Source organism: Aplidium turbinatum, chromosome 9 (assembly GCF_918807975.1).
Source record: "Aplidium turbinatum chromosome 9, kaAplTurb1.1, whole genome shotgun sequence".
Lineage (NCBI taxonomy): Eukaryota > Metazoa > Chordata > Ascidiacea > Aplousobranchia > Polyclinidae > Aplidium > Aplidium turbinatum.
Genome location: NC_137480.1, coordinates 5184046 through 5205831, shown reverse-complemented (window position 1 = coordinate 5205831; position 21786 = coordinate 5184046). Strand labels below are relative to the sequence as shown.

The window sequence follows — 21786 nt, the reverse complement described above, 5'->3', positions numbered from 1 at the left end:
GTAAGCAGTCACTAGTAACTATATTTTCTTAGGTGTTGCTACTGTTCAATGTGAGAATTTCAATCAAAAAAGCTTGAGCAAAACATCCAGTGAATATAGTAATAAAAGAATTAGAACTTTGAGTTGTTTATCAATCTGTTAAGATAATTAATTCAAGTGTCACCATCATTTGTGGTTACCAAGTCAGTGCCAACTATCAACTGTAATGTGATTTCTGCTTGAAACAAGAATGTTTAAATTTGTAAGAGTGATGGTGCCAGACGGATTGTGTTGTTGTCGCTGGTCAAGTCCATACCACTGTCTGCTTTGTTTAATCAAACTCCCAGACCTTTGGAGTTAAGTGTAGTTACCTAAAACGTGTATTTACACATCGTTTTGATGTTCTATGTTCCTTACAAGAACATGTAGTTATTCTGTGTTCTCAAAAACTAAATATATACATTTAATTATTTTTCAGAAACAATAGGCGAATCGCACACTGCATTGAATAAAATAATTTTTAACTTGGTTTTAGTTCACAGCTAAACCAAAATGCCATTGGCTCCCTTGGCTAATCAGCCTTTTGTTCACCCTGGGACGATCCAGCCTTTGACAGAAGAGGTAATGGACCATTGCTTTTTGAGCGCACGGTTTTCTATAAATGTTACTTAAGTGATAAGTAAACACTGACAAAAGTGATTAGGTAATGAAGTTATATTTATCAAATATTTCATTTAACGCTGGATGAATTACCGCACAAAAACTAAAATACACCCGTTTTTACAGTCATCTCGGCTGATTTAATAAAATTCAAAGTATCATGCCGAAAGAAATTATATGCTTTGAATTTATTAAATCAGCCGAGATGACTGCAAAAACTATCTATCATAGTTATCGTCAAAGTTATAAGTTCGCTCAAATTGCAGCTGTATTGTGATGTTTTCATTTACAACAAGTTATTTCAAATGTAGTAGGGTAACTTGAATTTTATATTAGGAAGCTTTATCCTATTTTATTTATATTTACCGTTATTATTTACAAGTTAGAATAACCAATGAATTCGACAATGTGTTATGCCTGAATTGTTGCTCCTTTTAGATCTATTTTACTGTTTGTTTGTCTACTTTGGTGGTCTCACACACTGTGTTTTGTAATAATCGATTTTTTGATGCCAAGCTGTGAATGAATTCATAAACAAAGCAGAAGTTGTCTGCTGATGTTTCCACCTCTGTAGAGTCTTCCCAACCAGGAAACGTTTTGTTTGGCTCATCGTGTCATCGCCTAGCAATTTGAAACCGGACCACGACTGGTGACCAAGACATGTAGGCAACTGCATGGTAGACGCCCACACTGTGGGGCCGGACGATGTAGGTGCTGCCCATGGTGACCTATATGTCGCTGTGGTGTTGCCTTGCCATAGGGTCTGCTACTATTCAGCTAGTCCGATTCGGCTAGTTCAATTCGGCTAGTTCAATTCGGCTAGTCCGATTCGGCTAGTTCCCTATTCGGCTACAGTCCAATTCGGCTACAGTCCAATTCGGCTAGTCCTATTCGGCCAGCCCGATTCGGCTAGTTCCCTATTCGGCTACAGTTTTGAATTGTATTTTGTATTTTATTCCACAATATCGTTTCTTTTGCATTCCGACAAAGAAAAATAAATTGAAATGAAATTTAGCGCAAAATGTTTGAACTATCAAATTGAAATGTTTGCTCACATAAAATCGACATGTATCCTACGTCACCGTCTGTATGCAAACTTAGAATATGTTAGAATCCTCAACTATTGCAAAATTCCAAATCCAACAACGCCTTCTGTTTATTTAGAGAATGTTGTATTTTATTCCACAATATCGTTTCTTTTATAGGTGAAATTATCAAAGCTTTAGATGAGTGGGGTTTAGACCTAACCACTGTGATCTTAAAACTAAAAAGTGAATTAAATTTATTTTTGAACTATTAATGTTTGCTCAGATAAAATTTACATGTATCCTGCGTCGCCGTCTGCATGCAAACTTAGAATATATTAGAATCCTCAACTATTACAAAATTCTAAATCCAACGACGCCTTCTGTTTATTTAGAGAATTTTGTATTTTATTCCACAAGATCGTTTCTTTTATAGTTGAAATTATCGAAGCTTTAGATGAGTGGGGTTTAGACCTAACCACAGAGATCTTAAATCATATTTATGACATCGAAAACACCCCTAGTGATATGGTACGTTCCATATTCATAACTTTAGCCTACCAAAGAAAACCGTAGCAACAGAATGCTCACTCCACAGAACAATTAGCCTTGTAAATCATCTAACAAAGATCTTACTCCGAATCATGATGATGAGATTGAGACCAAAACTAAAATTCCAGGTCATGTAACGCCGAAACCCAGGTTTATTCTAAACTGCCACTTAGGTTTTAACTTCATCTTTTATGTCAAACGCTATTTGGCAACTGTCTTTTTTTCGTTGACACGTTTTCGCTGAGACTTTATCTCATTAACCTCTTGTTAATCATGAAATATGTTGTTTTGATGTAAAACACATATTTCGAACGAACCCACACAACAAAATTCGTCATTTTTACAAAATGACGGATTTTGCCGTCTGGGAAGGCACTCAAAGGTAAACACTGGATAAAATGCAAGAAGACAAAAGAAACGATATTGTGGAATAAAATACAAAGTTCTCTATAAACAGAAGAATCGGACAATGGACGTACATCTCTCTGTTATCATTTTTAATGTAAAAATTCAAACTGTGCTGTTGAAATTTTGCAGTTTTGGTTTGCATACAGACGGTGACGTAGGATACATGTCAATTTTATGTGAGCAAACATTTCAATTTAATAGTTCAAACATTTTGCGCTAAATTTCATTTCAATTTATTTTTCTTTGTCGGAATGCAAAAGAAACGATATTGTGGAATAAAATACAAAATACAATTCAAAACTGTAGCCGAATAGGGAACTAGCCGAAACGGGCCATTCCGCTTGCCATAAAGCTATGCTAAAAAAGCAACTTTTGCTGGTTGGGCTGTATCGAAGGTGGACAAACAATATTGCCATTGATTGTGCTAAGCAATCGTGTGAAAACTGCTCATTTAAGTCACAACAGGTAGCTTTTGTATACTTAGCTAATAATTATTTACTTTCACAGCAAGACGATGATATGGCTGTGGACCAACTAGAAATCAAGGTGTTGTTTTGTTATTTATTTTTATAAGTTTTTGCGTTTCTTATTGGTTCTGTGATGCAATCAAAATGATTGGTTGGTGATGGTGATTTTTTATTGCGAACTTTTACCGCAAATGTTGTGGCAGGCATGATGATATGCACAGCGTAACAGCGTTTCAATGTTATGACAGCACAATGGCACAAGTTTGTAGATTCTACTACTTTACTACAATACTACATTGAAGATATTATTCCACCATTAACTGCCGTCGTAAACTACTCATCCTTGACAGAATTGTTTGTTGGTCAATGATCTGTCCTATTTAGAAAATGTACTAGCACAGTTTTATCTTTGAAATGCCAACCTTGAAGAGATGCTAGTTCTATCGTTTCTATTGAACGTATTGAAACTTTATTCACACAGATCCCTTCAAACTTCCAGCTATAAAAGACTGCAATTTGTGACCTACCGTAACTTTAACCATTTCTTCGTAGGATGAACCCATGCATGAAATTGAAATCACCCAGAACACAATAAAAGGTTGCGGCAAGGCGGATCCAAGTCAGTTTGAACTGCTAAAGGTTCTAGGTCAAGGTTCTTTCGGAAAAGTTTTCCTTGTCAGAAAAATTACAGGTAAACAAGTTACTTTTTTTTGTGCTGTCCTTGAAAGCATTTTCGATCTCCTTGCTAATTAAGCTTCCCACTTTCTTGCACCTAAAACAGCCGCGCATGCCTACAATGTGATAAGCATAGCTTTTAATTTGTGCAGGAGGTGGACTGAAGTCAACCGTTATTGCATTCCAATACATTTTATAGCAACATCTCACCATTGATTAAGCAAAAACTATTGCCAACAACTTCTGCGATTTTATCGTAATTGATTTGAAATACAGTGAATGGTGTGCTTTAAAATTATATTTTTTCCAGGTTCCGACAGGAATCAACTTTACGCAATGAAAGTTCTTAAAAAAGCGAAACTGAAAGTTCGGGACAGGGTCCGCACCAAAATGGAAAGAAATATTTTAGTGGATGTGAACCACCCTTTTATAGTGAAAGTATATTACGGTAAGCCTTTTCTCAAGTGCAGCATCTTATCGATAACGTAGCGCGGAGTAGATCACACCTGCCTAATGTCTATTTTCTTTAAGCCTCTGCCTTACTCGCACAGACGCACAAGTCAAGGCTTCATCCTGTTGCAAAATCCTTCGGCGTATACCCTTGTCAATTTTCCCGATTCCTTTTGTTGGAGTAAAAACCCTCATTATTAAAGTTACTTTTTTTTTAAATCATGCGCTAGTCTATGTGAAATGAGGTCTTCGTATTGTGTTGTGATAGAAGTCATATCATCGACACTAATTTTTCTTCCGTGGCTCGAGCTCTACTGTCTTCCATCAGATTCTTTGCATTTGCATAGACGACAGTTGAAAATCGTAACTTGTTTTCAATGTCTGACAAAAAAAAATTGTCAAACAAGAATACTAAAAACAAAATGAGCTTGATCGATACAAGCCATTAATATTTGCACCGTACTTTAATGGTTCTGGGAGGTGCTTAGCATCAGGTTGACAGGGGTCAGTTGATATGATTTTGAAAAGATTTTGATGTTCAGCCACAAATCACTTCTTAACCACACCGCACGTTTGAGACAGTTGCATTAAACGTTGTGCTGGCATGGTATATGACCTACACTCCTACTGTATATTACGTTCGGTTGATCATGTTTTGGGGAAGGTTAGGTCAACTGAAGTGTACATCACAAGTTGTAACAGAAAAAATGTTCATTACATAAGACATCATACTGTCATATTTTTAATATTCTCTTAAATCATGCTAGTATAAAAATATTTCATCAAATCACCCTGTCATGATTGCATATCATATGGACTAGCCATCGTTGCGTGGAAAATATATCATCAAATTAAATAATTATTAAAACACAAGTTAAAGTGATTTATTTGCATTTCTGATTAAAAAATTTTTTTTTTCCAATTGATTCTCTTATCTTGGATGTAATATGACTTGTTGCAAACGTTCACTTGCCTGCACAAACATGAGATAGTCTCTGCTCAGACAACAAATCAACCGTTTTTTACATTGATTCAACGTCTGTAGACGTTAAGTCAACGTAAAAATTATTGATTTGTTGTCTGGGATGTTGTGAAAGACCAGGATGACGCAAGCGTGCTAAATCATGCGTTTCAAACCTAGCTTTTCATTGTCCAAGCGTCACGTTACTACCTCTTGCCCTAATTTTGTACAGTTTAACTCATGTTTCCTGTACGTTGTAAACAGGTACTAGAGCTTATCTTTCATGCTGGTGGCTGCAATATCTTGTTACACACATTAAGATAATGGGTCACCTTTTAATGGGATAGCGTTTGTACAATAGCCTACCTGTATTTTCCTTTATTGACGATTTGTTCTCAAAGAAATAGCAAGAAGTTTACTATAACTACGTCATGACCAACAGCTAAAAAAGAAGTTGTTGTCGCTATTTTTACGCTTTCGGATCAAAGTGGGGACGAGTTGAAACAGAGACTGTTGTGTCACAACTGCTTCAATTTCCTCCAACCTCTTCTAATGTTGATGACGGCGAGACGATGATAGCAATAACCTTAAAATTGCATCGATTCCACACGGCCTTACAATGTGTTGGAACCTGTGTATAGTGGGCCAAGTTGAAACAAAAATTTTATTTTAACTTTTTAAAACCTATGAACGTTGCACATTCATGCATTGGTTGTAGTTCTTAATCACATAAAAAGCCACAAAAATGTGTGTTGGTGTGTGCCTGTGTGGCCCCAGAAAGTTTGCTGCATCAAACCTTTGAAGCATGGGACATTGTTATGAAATCAAACTCATGCTTGTATTGCTTTGCGGACAGTTTAAAGCAAAACTCTGGTGAAGATGCACGTTCATTACTGCACGTTTCAACTCGTACCAGTTATGAAGAAATAAAGTTGTCTATTGTGCACTAGTGCTGATCAGTGATCACTACAAGCAAAGGCTTTTTGTTGGTAAACACAATCACTGACAAAGCAAATTAAACTCTGTTAGGCCGTCTACAAAGATCCTGAACCGTAAATCAGGAAAGAAATCAAATCACAACCAAGGAAGATATAATGCATTAATCATTTGGTCTCAAAATCTTGTTTTTTTTTCATACTTACTCCGCTTTTGTTGCAGCTTTTCAAACAGACGGAAACCTTTACATGGTGCTTGCTTACTTGCGCGGTGGAGACTTATTCACAAGGCTTTCTAAGGAACTCATGTTCACGGAAGATGACGTGAAAATCTACCTTGCTGAGCTCGCTCTTGCCCTGGACCACTTACATTCGCTAGGAATTATTTACCGAGATTTGAAACCAGAAAAGTAAGTTGGTGGATTTGCGTGCTATCAAAAGTTGTGATCACTAACCGACTAAGGTTAATACTGTACTCTGAAGATCCGATGCCAATGTAGTGTATGTGATCTCAGCATCGCAAGTCACAGCATATCTTTATTGTACAATCTCATCTGCTCACGTTGTTCTCCGATGCCTTCATGTGTCCGAGTTAGGTTTGTTACTGATGAGTTTAAGTAAAAACTTACCAAACCCAAAATCAACCCACAGTCCCACACCCATGCACTATGCAGCTCACGTCTGAAAAATTATCTAGAAATAGAATTAAAATCTAATTCTACAGATTACTCCGCTGCTGAGCTCGCATACCAAACCAGCATCAAAATTGCCTCCATTGTTTTCTCTTGAATGATAATGACATACCGACGACTATATGAATTTCCGTAATTGTTTGCCCCTTTTTTGTGTCGATTGGAAATGTGTATTCACATTGTGAATAAAACCATAAGATGGATTAAAAAGCCACTTTCAGCAAATATTTATACTTCGGAAAAGTCGTCTGCCAACTTCCTCTTCATGTATATTTTATTCATGTTTTCATCATAATTCGTACAAAACACACGACTGTTCTAGGAAGCATTGTTTATCTTTTAATTGTTGATGAGACTCCTACTTAACGTGAAACCTTTGCAGTTCTGTTTACAAAGCTGATAGAAAGTGACATATCATTTTCTTGTCACGTGGTGTAACCAGATTTGGCTGATTGAGGTTGACTTTATCTGCAGTTGAGAACGATGGAGAGATACCATCAACCATTTCATGCACGAAGTCACAGTGTGAAGTTTTGAAATGTGAAAAAATTGTTGACGTTTTTTCAACTTGTGCAGTGAGAAATTTATGGCGCTATGATGCGTGTTGGCCAATACATAATCCATTGGTAGACAATAGACATGGATTATAAATTTATAATTCACACTCTACTTTCGGTGTAATTCAGATAAAAATAAAATAAAACAGAGAGAATTTGTACCTAGCGAACTGGTTTGACGTAATAATCAACAGTGAACTTGGAGAGCCCATGAACAATCACGTTTCAGTATCTTTTTATCACTTGTTTATGAACCATAAACACACATTTTCATTGCTTTCTGTTCTAATCTCCCATATTGTGGCAGTTGTTTGTTGAAACGTTTTCTTTTACCAATGCGGATATAGTGTAGGCGATACATGAATAATTGAGTGCAACTTTACTTGTGAATTTCTCTGGAGTCGATCGAGCTTTTTCATTTTGTCAAAAACTCAAATCAATTAGCTGATTTCCTGCCCACAGTGTCGGAACAATAAAAAATCTATACTTTTCGCATTCATTAACAAAGTTAACGTTGTAAGGATGTAAGACTGAAACGGTTTGTCATGTAGATCAGATAGCAATCATTTCTAGCAGTAGTTACAACATTCATCTGATGGATGCAAAAGTAACAGCAGAAAAATACGAGTTATTTTATTGCTTTACTGACGTTTCGTGCACCATGACAATTCTCATCCTAAAGTTTAATCATGTTGGAACAATTTACCATTGCGGTTGGACCGGGGTAATGTGTTTGGTTTTAAAAGTATTATTCTTTAAATGAAAAACATGTACACGTGCAAATACATAATGTATCTTATTACACGGCTTCATTGCGACCCGCCTGAAGTCTACTTGGAATAAAAATTAACATCATGCTGACTTGTAATTCTTTATTAATTACATCCTTTGTGTGAGCTGAACGTGAAGTCATATGTGACTGGCATGTCATTAGTCGGCGTCTTTATTGCCTTACTTGTAAGGGGACGTTTACACTAGCCTTTCAACACAAAGCAGCACTCAAGTGTAATATCGTTTAAGGTCAAACCTTCTTTTAACAAAACAACAGAAAGTTTTCAACTGCTCAATGATTTAAAATTAATTTTCTAAGTGCAAACGCCCCTTTAATTGCCAGTTGCCCATCCACAGGAAACTACCAGGCTGTGACATCATTCGTTTCCTGTTGTTGAATTTCTTATTTTTGTAACTTCACGTAGATTCGACGTAACGGTGTCAGTAGGACTTGCGTTGATTCAATGGTGTGAAATTTCAATAAGTGAGCTGCTGGGAAAGTACAGACTTCAAAACTGGTTTTCACTGAAAAAGCTAGCAGCACCTTTTCGAAGTAATGACATCATGAGACATCTAGTAGCAACGTTAACACGTTTTCAACAAAGCTTAGTTTTTTGTCATTTCTGAAGTATGGTTGTGTTGCCATCGGTTTAGTACATTGTGGAGTTTTTCCAACATGATAACTTCTTTTTGTTGCAAAATTATTTTTGATCGCACACAAAACAGAAGTGTTACTTTTAGAGCAGTTGTGAAAACACCAATTTTCTCATGTTCATATTCTCTCAACATAGTAACCTTATAACTTGAACAAACAAACACATTATCAAAAGCTTGAATAACTTTTAAAGTCTTGATCACTGATCAGCAGCAACTGCTTAGTCACTTCCTTGCAATTTGCTTTGTCACGATTTAAAACAAACGTTGAAAAGTTTGTTTTCCGTGAAGCGGTTTTCGAAACTGTTGTTCCCTGTTTTGCACTCCTTAAAAAAACTTGGTTCTTGCCTAATCTTCTCTGATTTTATCTTCACAAAATGAGAAAGTCAAATATTTCAGCTAACCTGCCTTCAAAACCGCAGTCAGCATTACTTTTGAGGTTCGTCAAAAGAACTGATAAACATCGCTCACTGTCAGTCACAATTGGCCTGGCCCCATACAGCAAATTAGTCGTATTTTACATTGATTGAAAGTCTGTGGACGTTGAATCAAAAAGCGACTGATTTGCTTTTTGGCCTTACGTAATCTTTTTTCAGAACTGTGTTGAACTTTGGTTATTTTTGTTGTGGACAATTTCGTGTATCAAGTGTTATTCTTATGGTTCTTGACACTGAAACAGGCCCTTAAACGTCAGCATGTATACACAGGAAATCATTAAACCTACCTCAATGAAAGTCTATGCAGTCTGTAAAAACCCGTTCTTTTTACATTGATTCAACATCTACAGACGTTGAATCAATCAAACCGGGAAATGTGGCCAGTCGTATAACTGGCAATAAGCTGTTTGGGCCTAAAGCAGCTGCGTGACTTATCATATTCCCACTCAAACGTGTTATCGGAAATTTCTTTGAACTGCGCGTAGTCGGAATTGCATCAGATTCGGGCACAAAGTTTCTGTTCTTCGGAAAGTTTCAATAAACGTTGCACAATCCCTGGGGATGTCCCGTGATATTAGCTCTCACAAAGTAATATATATATCTCAAACGTGTCTTTTGTTGAGAAAAGTCTGTGATCAGTCATTCGTGTGATACACCACATTACCACATTTTTAAATATCCCAGTTGAAATACCTTATGTCGCACGTATTTTACAGTAGATCTTGCGAGGTTAATTTCTTATTTGTTGTAAGCTTTCTGTAACTGACTGTGCTGGCGTGAGATTGTCTTTGGTTTCTAATCATACGACCCAGGTTCGATACCCGGAGAAGTTTGGTGAAAAACATCACTTACCTCTAACCAGGGTGTAAAAAAGTAGATCAATACAATTGCTCAAGAAAATAAGCTGACTGGCATTTTACTGCTTCGTTAATGGTGTAGTCTTCTAAGGTAGTACCAGTTTGCCAATTCTATTACCAAATGCCTTGGTACTTTTCACCTCTGCAAAAACATAAGCAAGTTTCAAAACGGTGCCGCGCTAGCTTAATGTTTCTTTACAATTGCACGTCATTTTAGGATAGTGACTCCATTGAATACCGCGAACCTTTTCCCAACCAGGAAATCAGTGTTTTTATAAGATTGATTCAACGTCTGCAGTCAATTTAAGTGTTTTTAACTTTTGTTCTAAAAACGAATGATTTGCGTGCTGGCCTCTGACACCTAGTTACACCCTGGCCATCTCGGTGGAGCACTAAATCCAACCTCACTATTGTATACTACAATCCAAATACGTTGCACAAATGTACACGTCATGAAACGAATGGAAGAAACTAATTATACAGTACTGCAGTGCAAAGATTGTGTAAAGGTGCGGTTTCCTTTGCAAGGTGTTTCGTTTCGACTAATGTTGAAACGAATGCAAAACACCGCGATTACAGATTTTGTGCATACCCGCAGAGTGTATCGTGTTCTGAATGAATCTTCATTAATTAATCAATGTTGTCATAAATTCTTAGAGAATCTTACGATTAAAGTGAAGTCATTAAACTTTCCTCCAACGTTGTTAAGCCATTATCTTATTGCTTCAGCATTCTTCTTGACATCGACGGCCACATTGCCCTCACCGACTTCGGGCTCAGCAAGGAATCGCTTGATGGGTCGGAAAAAGCTTACTCCTTCTGTGGAACGGTGGAGTACATGGCTCCGGAGGTTGTTAACAGGAGAGGACACGATTACGCCGCGGATTGGTGGTCCTATGGAGTCTTGATGGTGAGACGACCATTCATTAGGTTTTAATGAACTAAAAAATGGTACATCTGCAAAACACAAGCCATAAATATAAACGAACAAAGTAAGTCAGTCTCAAACGATTGGAACTTAAAGCAACAGAAAGTCTTTTTAACTGAAAACTGTAACGAAAGCTCTATGAAAACAGGTTTGCTGAGACTGAGCCGAGAGCCTCGAACATAGAAAACAATCAGCGCTCATCGCGCCGAGCAGAGAAACCATGATGTAAAAACTAGAGACTATGTAGAAACCATCGTGACCGCGACCTCATGTATAGGCCACCATGGTAGAAACATAAGTAGAACAAACGTAAATTTACAACAGATGATTTGTTAGATTAGTTGATCTCTTGTGATGACGTAGCATGATTTGACGCCTTCAAGTGTTCATTGAAATTTCAAAACAAAACTAACCGTGAGTCTGCAACTTTTATTCCAATGATGGCTTATTCAAATTTATGGTGCGATTCTATATGTTTTTTTTGTGTTTTTCTATTTCAACGAAGAAAAACCCTGTGCTTACTTAATAGTGTAGCAGTTTTGAAATTACGTCCTTATTACCTTTAGTGTTGATTTCTGCCTGCTTTGACAGCACTATTGCTGATAAATTAATCAGCAGTATAATAGTCAATGCAATAGTCTGTGTCAAGTTGTTTTTTTTTTTCTATATTTTTTATATCGTTTCGACTCAACCAACGATCCGAGCATCAACGTTTTTTTTCATTGCATTCTTTAGCATGAATGCAGTAACTACACATTGTTATTTTTCCAGTATGAGATGTTGACTGGGCAGCTCCCCTTCCAAGGCAGGGACAGGAAGGACACAATGACTCAGATACTCAAGTAACTGCATTCAATTTTGCCTTTTACTTGTTTTTTTCTAATTTTTTTGCTTACCAATGCTAGTATTCATACTTCACTATTCACTTTATAGAAAGCACTAAGCCCATTGTTCGTTCTGAATATAGTTGGTTGACTATAGGTATTTTGCTGTGTTGAATGTAAACTATTGTAGTTTTATTACTTTGGCTATTATCTATTCTGCTCTTTCCAGCTAACAAAATATACCGCTTTGATGTAGTTTCAACATTGCCATTGGTTGAAACGATTTAAAAACAGAGTATTAGCTAAACATTATCATTCAGCTGAAGTATTGTTGATAAACTTGCATAGCGTATAGCACTTTTTTTCTGAATAGGTAATTTCATTTTGCATATGTGCGTATAAATAAAATTGTTTTTGTTTTAGAGCTAAATTGGGAATGCCACAATTTCTCAGCCAAGAAGCCCAGCAACTATTACGGATGCTTTTCAAACGGAACCCAGTCAACAGGTAATCAGCTGACAAAACCAGTTGTCTTATATTAAATCAGCGTTAGATGACGTTGTATTTATGCAAAAATAGATTGTTTTGTTCTGAGTAACAGTTAGCAAATTTAGCGTTACTTACGTCTACAGAACATCTTCGGTGTTTCTACTCAATTCAAAACTTCAATATAAATAATTTGAATCTGACGTATAACCTATATTCACTGTATTAAACAATAAATACTATTAATACAACAAAAGTTCTCAATGCCAAGCAAAAAGCCAAGCAGAGCGAATTACATCAAATATAGTTATTACTCTCTAAAACCTCTACAGCCTGTTTCACCCTAAAAGGGTCATCAGAAGGTCCTTATTCAAATAGAATTAAAATTACGTAATGTACGTCTGCACGGAAAATGTCTATATCCTCACATGAATCAACTCATCACACGATTACGTAATACTTACCTGGTCGTTGTTTACCTTAGGAGACCACGAAAAGCGACCACTTCCTTCTCTAGAGTGTTTCTTGTTTGTTTCAGCTAATTCGCTTCTGCGTTTCAAGCATTTGCATTAAGTTGATAAATTAATATCAAGAACAGCTTTGTTTTTATTTAAATGCATTTTTTTCATGAAGATTGGGAAGTGGATCTGATGGAGTTCAAGATATCAAACGCCATCCCTTCTTCAGTGGGATCGACTGGAACAAGCTCCTCCGAAAAGACATTGCTCCTCCTTTCAAGCCAGCCACCACACGAGCCGAGGATGCAACATACTTTGACACCGAGTTCACCTCAAGAACTCCACGAGGTTACATTTATTTTACATTACAATTATCAACAATTACCATTTATTCAACATCTGCAGACGTTGAATCATTGTAAAAATGACGGATTATATATGTATACTGTAGCATTGTATACATATCTCCCCGTTCTAATGTTATTTTAAAAATTGAACGTGAGAAAGGACTTGCCCATCACAATTCAATGAGTAGTTCAAAAATGCCAAATGGTAATTTTTTTTCAGTTTTGCAATCGATGTTGAGGGTAAGAAAAACGAATTTTATTGCACAAATGCGTTTAAAATTCCGTGAAATATTTTCATAAATACAAAAGCTTCATTAAATTTCTTATCTTTTAGACCAAAAAAAAATTTATCGATAGTACTGTCGCCTTAACAAGACTTTTAATGACATGTTCGAAAGCGGACACTAAGTTTGGCTTTCTTGTTTTCCCATCAAGTCAATCTAAATCTTCACCAACGTGCATAAGATTGGGTAAGCCAAAAACATTTTGCCGATTAAACATAAACACCTATGTGTGAAAATCTGCATATTGTTGGTTAGTCTATTTTGTCAATGTCGTACGCAAATGCTCTTTTGATGCCTTGGCTGTTTCAATGTTTGTTTGTGTATCAAAACTTCCGTGTTTATTCTGCATGTGACAACCAGAAGCCACGGTTGAAACAAAACACTTAACAACCCAGACTGTAAAATCCGTTATTTTTACATTGATTTAACATTTGCAGACGTTGAATCTATGTAAAAATGACGGATTTGGTTGTCTGGGAAGCGACTATGGTCGTTGTGTATCGCATACCGTGCGCACTAACGTGTGTTGTGCAAATTACGAACCGACTTTCTCCTAAGTTTAATGGAGTTTCAACTGGCAGCATTCATCGTTAGACACTTACAGGTAGGAAAACCAATAAATAATGCATTTTTGCGTTGTTTGTCGCAGAACCCCTGATGAAATGTGCTTAAGGACCATGTCAATTTATTGTGTATTTTCTTTAGCTTTACATTATTTTATTTAAACCCGTTTCTCTTTCAATATATTTGCCATAATGGCGGGGTTTCCGCAAGCTATTGCTGCGTTGTAGCGTCAAGGGTTTCGCTTTGCAAAACCAACCGTGAGGTTTTATTTCGAGTAAAACTACATGGTAAGTTCTCGCTGCTAGCTTTTCAATTGGGAAATAAAAAGAATGCTTTTTGTTTTTGTTATTGTTACTTTAAAAAGATGATATTATAATTATATAACTCAGTCTGTGCGGTAAAGATGGCTTGTGCCGTCATTTGGGACACGTCTACGTAGTTCTACCAATATACGCAATGTCTACAAAGGGTACCGTTTGCGTCGTTTAAATAAATCAGGCTTTTGCAATGAGATAGCAATTAGCAACAAGGTGGATTGGTGGATTTAAGCTCCGGTTTTGATCCAAACATAGCTGGTAGGTTAAAGTAATCTTCAGAAATTCGACGGAGGAGAACGAAATTACAAGAACCCTAATTTGTTTGTTGACTAAACTGGTTTGTCTTTTTCTGACAGATTCTCCAGGAGTGCCGGCCAGTGCTGCAGCCCAGCAGTTATTCCGCGGCTTCTCCTTCGTGGCTCCCATCATCGAAGAGACACAGCAACCAGCCCCGAAGAAGAACGCCGCCATCCCGCAGCGAGACCTATCCGGCACTGCTCTACTCACCAACAGGGTAGGATTTGAAGGGATTGTTTTTTTAACCTCATTTTTACAGCATGTCCAATGGACATTGTCCATCCTTCCTTCATATCTTTCTGTCAATATTAAACGAGCGAGATTGTGCATACCGTACGAGATTGCACACATGAAGATTATTAAAGATTTGTGATGTTCAAAGATACATGGCAAGCTTAAAATCATACAAAAATGATTTGGAAATACAGAAAGTTACTGTACTTTCAAGCTGCCAGTCGCCCTCACTTTTTGAACTTTAGCTCCGTTAGGCCCTTTGCAATGTGCATCCAATATTAGTTGAATGATGCCTTCCTGACTGTACGCAGTGTGAGCACATACCTGCCCAACAAAAACACATGCTCAATGTATGCATTGCAGTCAACGGACTGCTCTGGCAGTTCCTGCTTCTACTTGTCATTAGCCTTGGAAGTTTCCAGTAACCAGAATTCACTGCGTTGAAATAGACAACATCAATCCATACACTTGACCCGGTCGCATGTTCAATTAAAACAACCCTAATTGTGTGCAGCCTTAAGATGACGAGATCACTTGTCATCAGCTCAAAATTATCACATCTTACAAACTGTTCACGTTTCGTAAACTTTCATCTCCATTCATGACGTGCAGCTATCGAAGTCACCAAAGAACTTCTCGGACGAGTACGAAGAGAGAGAGGAAATAGGCATCGGATCCTACTCCGTATGTAAGCGATGCATACACAAGGCCACCAAGAAGGAATACGCTGTCAAGGTTCGAGCGATTTATCACTATTATGTCATTTACAGTCGTCACTTCTACCACAAGTAACTTGTTTCCATGCTCTCAATTTGTTTTATCCTCTTGAATTAGACAGTTGGACACCTTTTGGACATTGTAACTGACAATTTTGAAATTAAATGGTAAATTTTAAGAAATGACTTGTTTTCTTCCAGATCATATTTAAAAACAAACGGGATTGTGAAGAGGAAGTCCAGATACTCCTAAGATACGGTCAACAACCGAATATTATTACCTTGAAGGTAGGAAGGTATTTTGATCGCTTCAACATATGAAACACGCAGAACCGCTAAACTTTCGCTTTAACCGTCGTATTGATACCAAACAAATTGCCACCAAACAAATCACTTTGTTGAATTTTGACTGTAAGCAAATGTCGTTCGAAATTTAGAAATCCATTGCTGATGCTTCCCATGACGCATCATTCCTGCTAACTGAATGTTGTTGGGAATAAATCAAGTAATCGCCTTGTTACTGAGCAATTCAAAGTTTTTCAAATCAAGACTGCCTAGTAGACTTCCCAGACAACAAAATCTGTCGGTTTTACATTAATTCAACGCCTGCAGACGTTGAATCAATGTAAAAATGACGGATTTTGTTTGAGTTTCTACTCTTCATTGCACGCGTCAAGGTTTCCAGTCATTGGCTCATGTTCACCTTTGACCCTTGTTTCGTCAGGACGTTTTCGATGACGGCCAGCACGTGTTTCTGGTCACCGAGCTGATGAAAGGAGGGGAATTACTTGATAAAATCTTGAGGCAAAAGTTCTTCACCGAAAAAGAAGCCAGTTCTGTTCTTAAAACTGTTGCCAAAGTCGTCAAATATCTACACAAGAACGGGGTAAGCTTGGATGATCATTTTTTACTTAGAAATATCTCGGCAAGCTACAGCACCCTGCGATAAAGGTTGCCAGTTATGCATTAACGTTGTATGCAGTATGTCTGTTAAACTCATGTTTCATTGAGCAACTTAATCTTATACTTCCCACAAATCCAACATCCTGGCTCCCAGTTCGCACCACAAAAGTCACGTTGTCGCGTAAACAATATTCGTAGATTTTTAACCGGCAACATTTTCAATATATTGTTATGCAGTAGTCCCCACTTATTAAGCCCACCGTTAATAGGCCCACAAGCCCAATTTGGTCCCGCCCGGAATTACTGAATGTAAAGGAGTGGCAGAGAATCGTCTCCCGCTTAATAGGCCCGGCCGCTTCATAAGCCCAAAATCGTCTGGTCTCGAGATGCACTTGATAAGCGGCAACTACTGTATTAGATTTGAACAGTTTTCCTAATTTTTGCTAAAAAAGATGAATAGGCTTTTTATGCGTTCACATTATATTCTTCATATGCGTTCAAATTTTCATAAACTGACTACTATAACGTCAACGTTTTAGGTGGTTCATCGTGACTTGAAGCCGAGCAACATTCTATACGCGGACGAGACAGGAAACGCCGACTCGATCAGAGTGTGTGACTTTGGTTTTGCCAAGCAGCTTCGTCATGACAACGGCTTGCTGATGACGCCTTGCTACACCGCCAACTTCGTTGCGCCTGAGGTGACAGGGTTTTGTGTGCAGAAGTGATGAAGTAATTGTATTATGTTGCTAGTTTTTTAAGACTCTTGCGTTATCAGTGTTCTAGCAGCGTTTGCAAACTGCTCATCAAAACCAAATTTTTATTCAGATCACGATGAAAGCAATGCGATTTTTTTGATTAAATTTGAATTTCAAATGCAGATTTTTTTTGCCCAAAAATTAACCACATAACCCTTTTTTCCACGGCAAAAATGTTTACCACAAGTCTACTTGAACAGAAAAACAGTGTTTCGGATTCTTCTTACTTTTTGAAAGCATAACCTTCAACCGAAAACTTTACGCCAGGTCTTGAAGAAGAAAGGATACGATGAAGCTTGTGATGTGTGGAGTCTGGGAGTTCTCCTCTACACGATGCTAGCCGGGTACACTCCGTTTGCGAATGGTCCCGACGACACCCCCACTGACATACTGAAGCGGATCGAAACTGGAAAATTCAATATGTCCGGTGGAAATTGGAAAAGCGTGTCTGAAATAGCCAAGGTAACGTGCAGTGCGTGTGTCACTCCGTCCAGACTGCGAAAACTATTGCTAAGGAAGATGCTTACACAGATTTCTTCAGCAGGCAAATGTATTGATCTTAACTTTAATCGACTCGGTTGGCCGTACTACTGTACTATAAATGTGAAATAGTAAAGTGGGGCTACAACATGGGCACAGATGCATGTATTTGTGGCAGCAAACACCAGACCATCTTGTGTGTTCTCACCTTACCATCCAATGCAGTGAGTGGGGCCTTTGTGTGTACAACTCCGTCGCAAAAGAATGTGTCGATCTGTGGTGCAACAATCAGATTTAGAAGACTGGATAGAAGCATTTTACTTTTCAGTAACGATTTGTTTCATTCTCCAGGACCTTGTCCGTCGAATGTTGCATGTTGATCCCAATCGAAGGCTGTCTGTGTCCCAAGTCCTCCTTCATCCCTTTGTAGCAAAACCTGATCAACTGCCAGAGTTTCACTTGAACCAGGGCAAGGACTACAAGTTCATGAAAGGAGCAATGTCCGCCATGTTCAGGTGGGTTCATCTCTAGCCAATAGAAGTTGTCATTCTACGATTGGTGACGTTGAAACGATGTATAAACGACAGCTTTTTCTAGTTGAACCACGTTTATTAATGAAAGGTTTGTATCTATGCTTGATTGTGGAACATTAACGTCTAAGCATCATGTTCCTATAATCTCGCACTTTGTCTTCGGACGTTTCATATCCTTATGTCGTCAGTTTAGTTCATGTCCCAGGCTTGTCATTGCCATTCTAGTGCTATCAACAAACTATCGTGCTAATAGATCAACAGACTCACCATTCTTAAAGTCAGTTGCCTAGCCAAATGGTCGGCCTTGGTACGGCACTCGAAAGGGCGCCGGTTCGATGCCGCGACCATGATGCTGTGTCTTGTGGCAAGACGATTAAAGGCATACCTCAAAGTAGACACGAAGACTGACTTCTTTCCCTTTTATTTTATACTTTCAACTTCCGGGCGTAAGCCTGGGTACGATCATTGTTCAAGCAACTTATTTAAAGGTTGATGTATGTTTTGTAGTGCTGCCCGTTCCCATAAACCACTAAACCTAAACCCAGTCGGTGCCTCAATGTTAGCACAGCGACGAGGAGTAAAGAAAATCACCTCCACTGCTCTTTGAGGCCTTCTAGCGGATGCTTTCTATCAATAAAGTAAGCCTCTAGTGGAAAGGTTGAACTTCGCTTGAAACTCAGCAAGAAGTTTTGATTATGCAGCTTTTCATGTTGAAACAACATTTGAAATCGTCTAGTTAATATCGAAGCTTACCCAGACAGCAAAATCCGTCATTGCAGACGTTAAATGCAGATGTAAAATGGCAGATTTTGCCATTTTGGGTAATGACTGCAATTTTCTTTGCAATGAAAGATGCTACCACGACCTAGTCTACCTTAGTTCAATTTGGCATACCATGCGTTGAAGTAACCTACTGTAGGTAACTTGCCCCGTTCGAAGGCACAACTGGCACATGCTTGAGGCACATCTCCGGATTAAACTTGTGTCAAGTTCCATTTAAATGTAACGTTTACACGACGTTCATTAGCTGTGCATTATTTTTTACAAATAGTTAAACTTACTCGGTGCCATCCAGCAGAGGCAGTGTTGGGAGGATGTTATTCGTCTCGATAACCCAGACAACAAATCGGTCGTTTTTTAAAGATTAAACGTCTGCAGACGTTTAATCAATATAAAAAACGACTGATTTGTTGCCTGAAAGGTGACCTGTGGCTTTCTTAAGGACCCTTTGCACTGATGCGATAAGTCCTCGTTGCTTTGAATTGGTGCAAAGATGCCTCTCGAATGATGCCTCTCGAATGGTTTCTGGCTGCATGTTAGCTCGCTGTAGAAATGCCATGTATTAGTTAAAGCAAGATGTGTTTTTTGTTAGTTCTTATTTTCGTTAGTGAATTTTGTTTTCTCTTACAACTCTGCCTTTTGTGAACCTGTCACGTCGTCTCAAAATCATTAAGTTAACCCTATTATGCCTACAGACTGCAACCCTGCCATCAAAAATTGGCCCTTTTACATTGATTCAACTACTGCAAACGTTGAATCAATTAAAAAAAAACAATTTTGCAAGATGGTGATGCGAAAGAACCTAAACTGCTTTTATACCGCTCCATATGTTTGCTTTCGGAAATCTTTAGATCAGGATGATTAAGGTTTTTCCAATTTTTTATTGTGCGAACCCAAAATATTTTTATGCGACTTCTTGGTGAACAGTTCAAAGTGCTACCTAATGCAGGCCCACTTTTGATTTGTTTGGCAACCCTAAAATTGCGATTTACGTAACCTTATGGGGACGCAGCCCATAATTTTAGCCCTAAACCCCGGTAACCTCTTAATGTTTAGTTACACACATCACCAAATGCAAACAAGTATTATAGTAATGTGATAAAACGTACATTGTTCTGTTACGAGGGCAAATACGTTGCCATTCGCCTTTAGCCCACCTTGCGCTCACTCATGTTGCAAGCCGTGCACAGCAATGACCTTCAATCAACCCTTGATTTTGATATATAGATTGCTGCCATTATCTTGAAAATAATTAAATTTCATCTCGTTTCTGTTTTTGCGTTTAGTTCATAGGCAATGCACTTTTCTATTGTGCGATCTATTTCAATCTAATGACACAATGTACTTTGAAACTTTATTTTAAAAAACGAAATATTGTTGTTTTGGCTGGCATAGAACGCCACGTATGTAATATTGCAAACTGACACTCCGTTTTGCACTGACGTTTCATCATTCAATTACGACTGACTTCTTCAAGAAGGTAACAGCTACTGGGCAGCTACTTGCAAACTGACGAGTACCACCACATTTAGAACAGTGTTCTAAGTTGATCTGTATTTCGTTTGCAGCACAGCTTACATTTTGTTTGACCATCAATGTTACTTTTTGATTATTATTAACTCACTTATTGACAATCTTATCGCAGTGGAATCTTTGCAGAATTGTGTTTTCTCCGTTGTTTGACAATGTCTATTTTTTGCAAAACACTGATTTTCCAATCAGCAAAGTTATACTTTTTTACATTGATTCAACGTCTACACACGTTGATTGAAAAGGCAGATCTGTTGACAAGGTTGGCCTTGATTGTAAATGCATTTCGTTGCCTCATTGTAAGCCTTCCTTGTTCTAAGACTAAGACTATCATGTTCAGACTACACTGCAGTGGACACAGCTCATAAAGCGCTAACATCGTTTACAGCTTGAACTCATATAGAAGAGCACTTGCTCCTGTTATGATTGATCAACGTAAAGGCAAAATTTCCTATACGATCGACTCTGTCCAACGATGAATGCGCCTTGCGACTGAAAGCTTTTGGGTTTTCTTTATCGTTTATTAAATCCATGCTAAGTATTGTCACTTCTCACAAATGGTATCCTGTGGTCAGGCACGGGACTGAGTACAATAGCAGTGCTATCGATTACGATGACTCACCTATTTTTATATTACGATTGCAAGTGCTTGATATCTTTGAGTAATCGGATAGGATTACTTGTTTATTCTGTTGTGTTTACGATTATAAGCAAGTAATTGTAGTCATCGGTTGTCATTGCAATCAACCTAAGTTTGACTGTAAGTCACGAGTCGCGAACTTGTTTGGTTTGGTTCGTATATCTATCCACACATCAGAGTTGAACCAACTGTTTTCTATTGACCAAACACCTACGTATTTTGTATATACAATTTTTGCAATGAACCTTTTTGTACGGAACATTTTGCACCGCCGTCCACATACAACATATGAAAGAACAATATCCTAGACTGCAAAATCCGTTATTTTTACATTGATTCAATGTTTGCATCCAGCGTTTTCGTGTAACAGTTTTGGATGTTTAATGAACGGAAAAAGATCGCAATTTTTCGTCCAAAAACAGCAATAAATGTCTTTTCGTTTGTGGTTCCATGGTGAAGTGGCTTGTATTGAGTCTTATGTTCTGTGGATATTTTATGTTCTCCGAGATTACTCATTAAGTGTAATTAACTAATTATTGTATGCGTTGAAATAAAAATTTGTTTTTTTTCGACGAGCAGTTATCAACTTTTGTAAAATTAAAAACCTTAGCTGATTTTTCCAACCCC

General features: G+C 37.8%; 1 protein-coding gene across 1 annotated transcript; it reads left to right on the top strand.

Moving 5' to 3' along the window:
• The first annotated feature begins 463 nt into the window (after positions 1 to 463).
• On the top strand, positions 464 to 21731 carry LOC145777239 (ribosomal protein S6 kinase alpha-3-like). The gene is made up of 17 exons (XM_082588568.1): positions 464 to 600; positions 3132 to 3170; positions 3644 to 3782; positions 4077 to 4214; positions 6336 to 6522; positions 10810 to 10990; positions 11780 to 11850; positions 12256 to 12339; positions 12952 to 13124; positions 14645 to 14802; positions 15432 to 15554; positions 15737 to 15823; positions 16260 to 16421; positions 16978 to 17139; positions 17464 to 17658; positions 18028 to 18191; positions 18717 to 21731. Exons 1-17 carry the CDS (start codon positions 532 to 534, stop codon positions 18814 to 18816), a joined length of 2232 nt encoding a protein of 743 aa, XP_082444694.1. The 5' UTR covers positions 464 to 531; the 3' UTR covers positions 18817 to 21731.
• Positions 21732 to 21786: the final 55 nt, after the last annotated feature.

Coding starts and splice junctions, on each gene's coding strand:
- LOC145777239 (XM_082588568.1), top strand. CDS start 532: ATGCCATTGGCTCCCTTGGCTAATCAGCCTTTTGTTCACCCTGGGACG. Junction 3,171..3,643: donor TGGACCAACTAGAAATCAAG/GTGTTGTTTTGT, acceptor ATTTCTTCGTAG/GATGAACCCATGCATGAAAT. Junction 3,783..4,076: donor CCTTGTCAGAAAAATTACAG/GTAAACAAGTTA, acceptor TATTTTTTCCAG/GTTCCGACAGGAATCAACTT.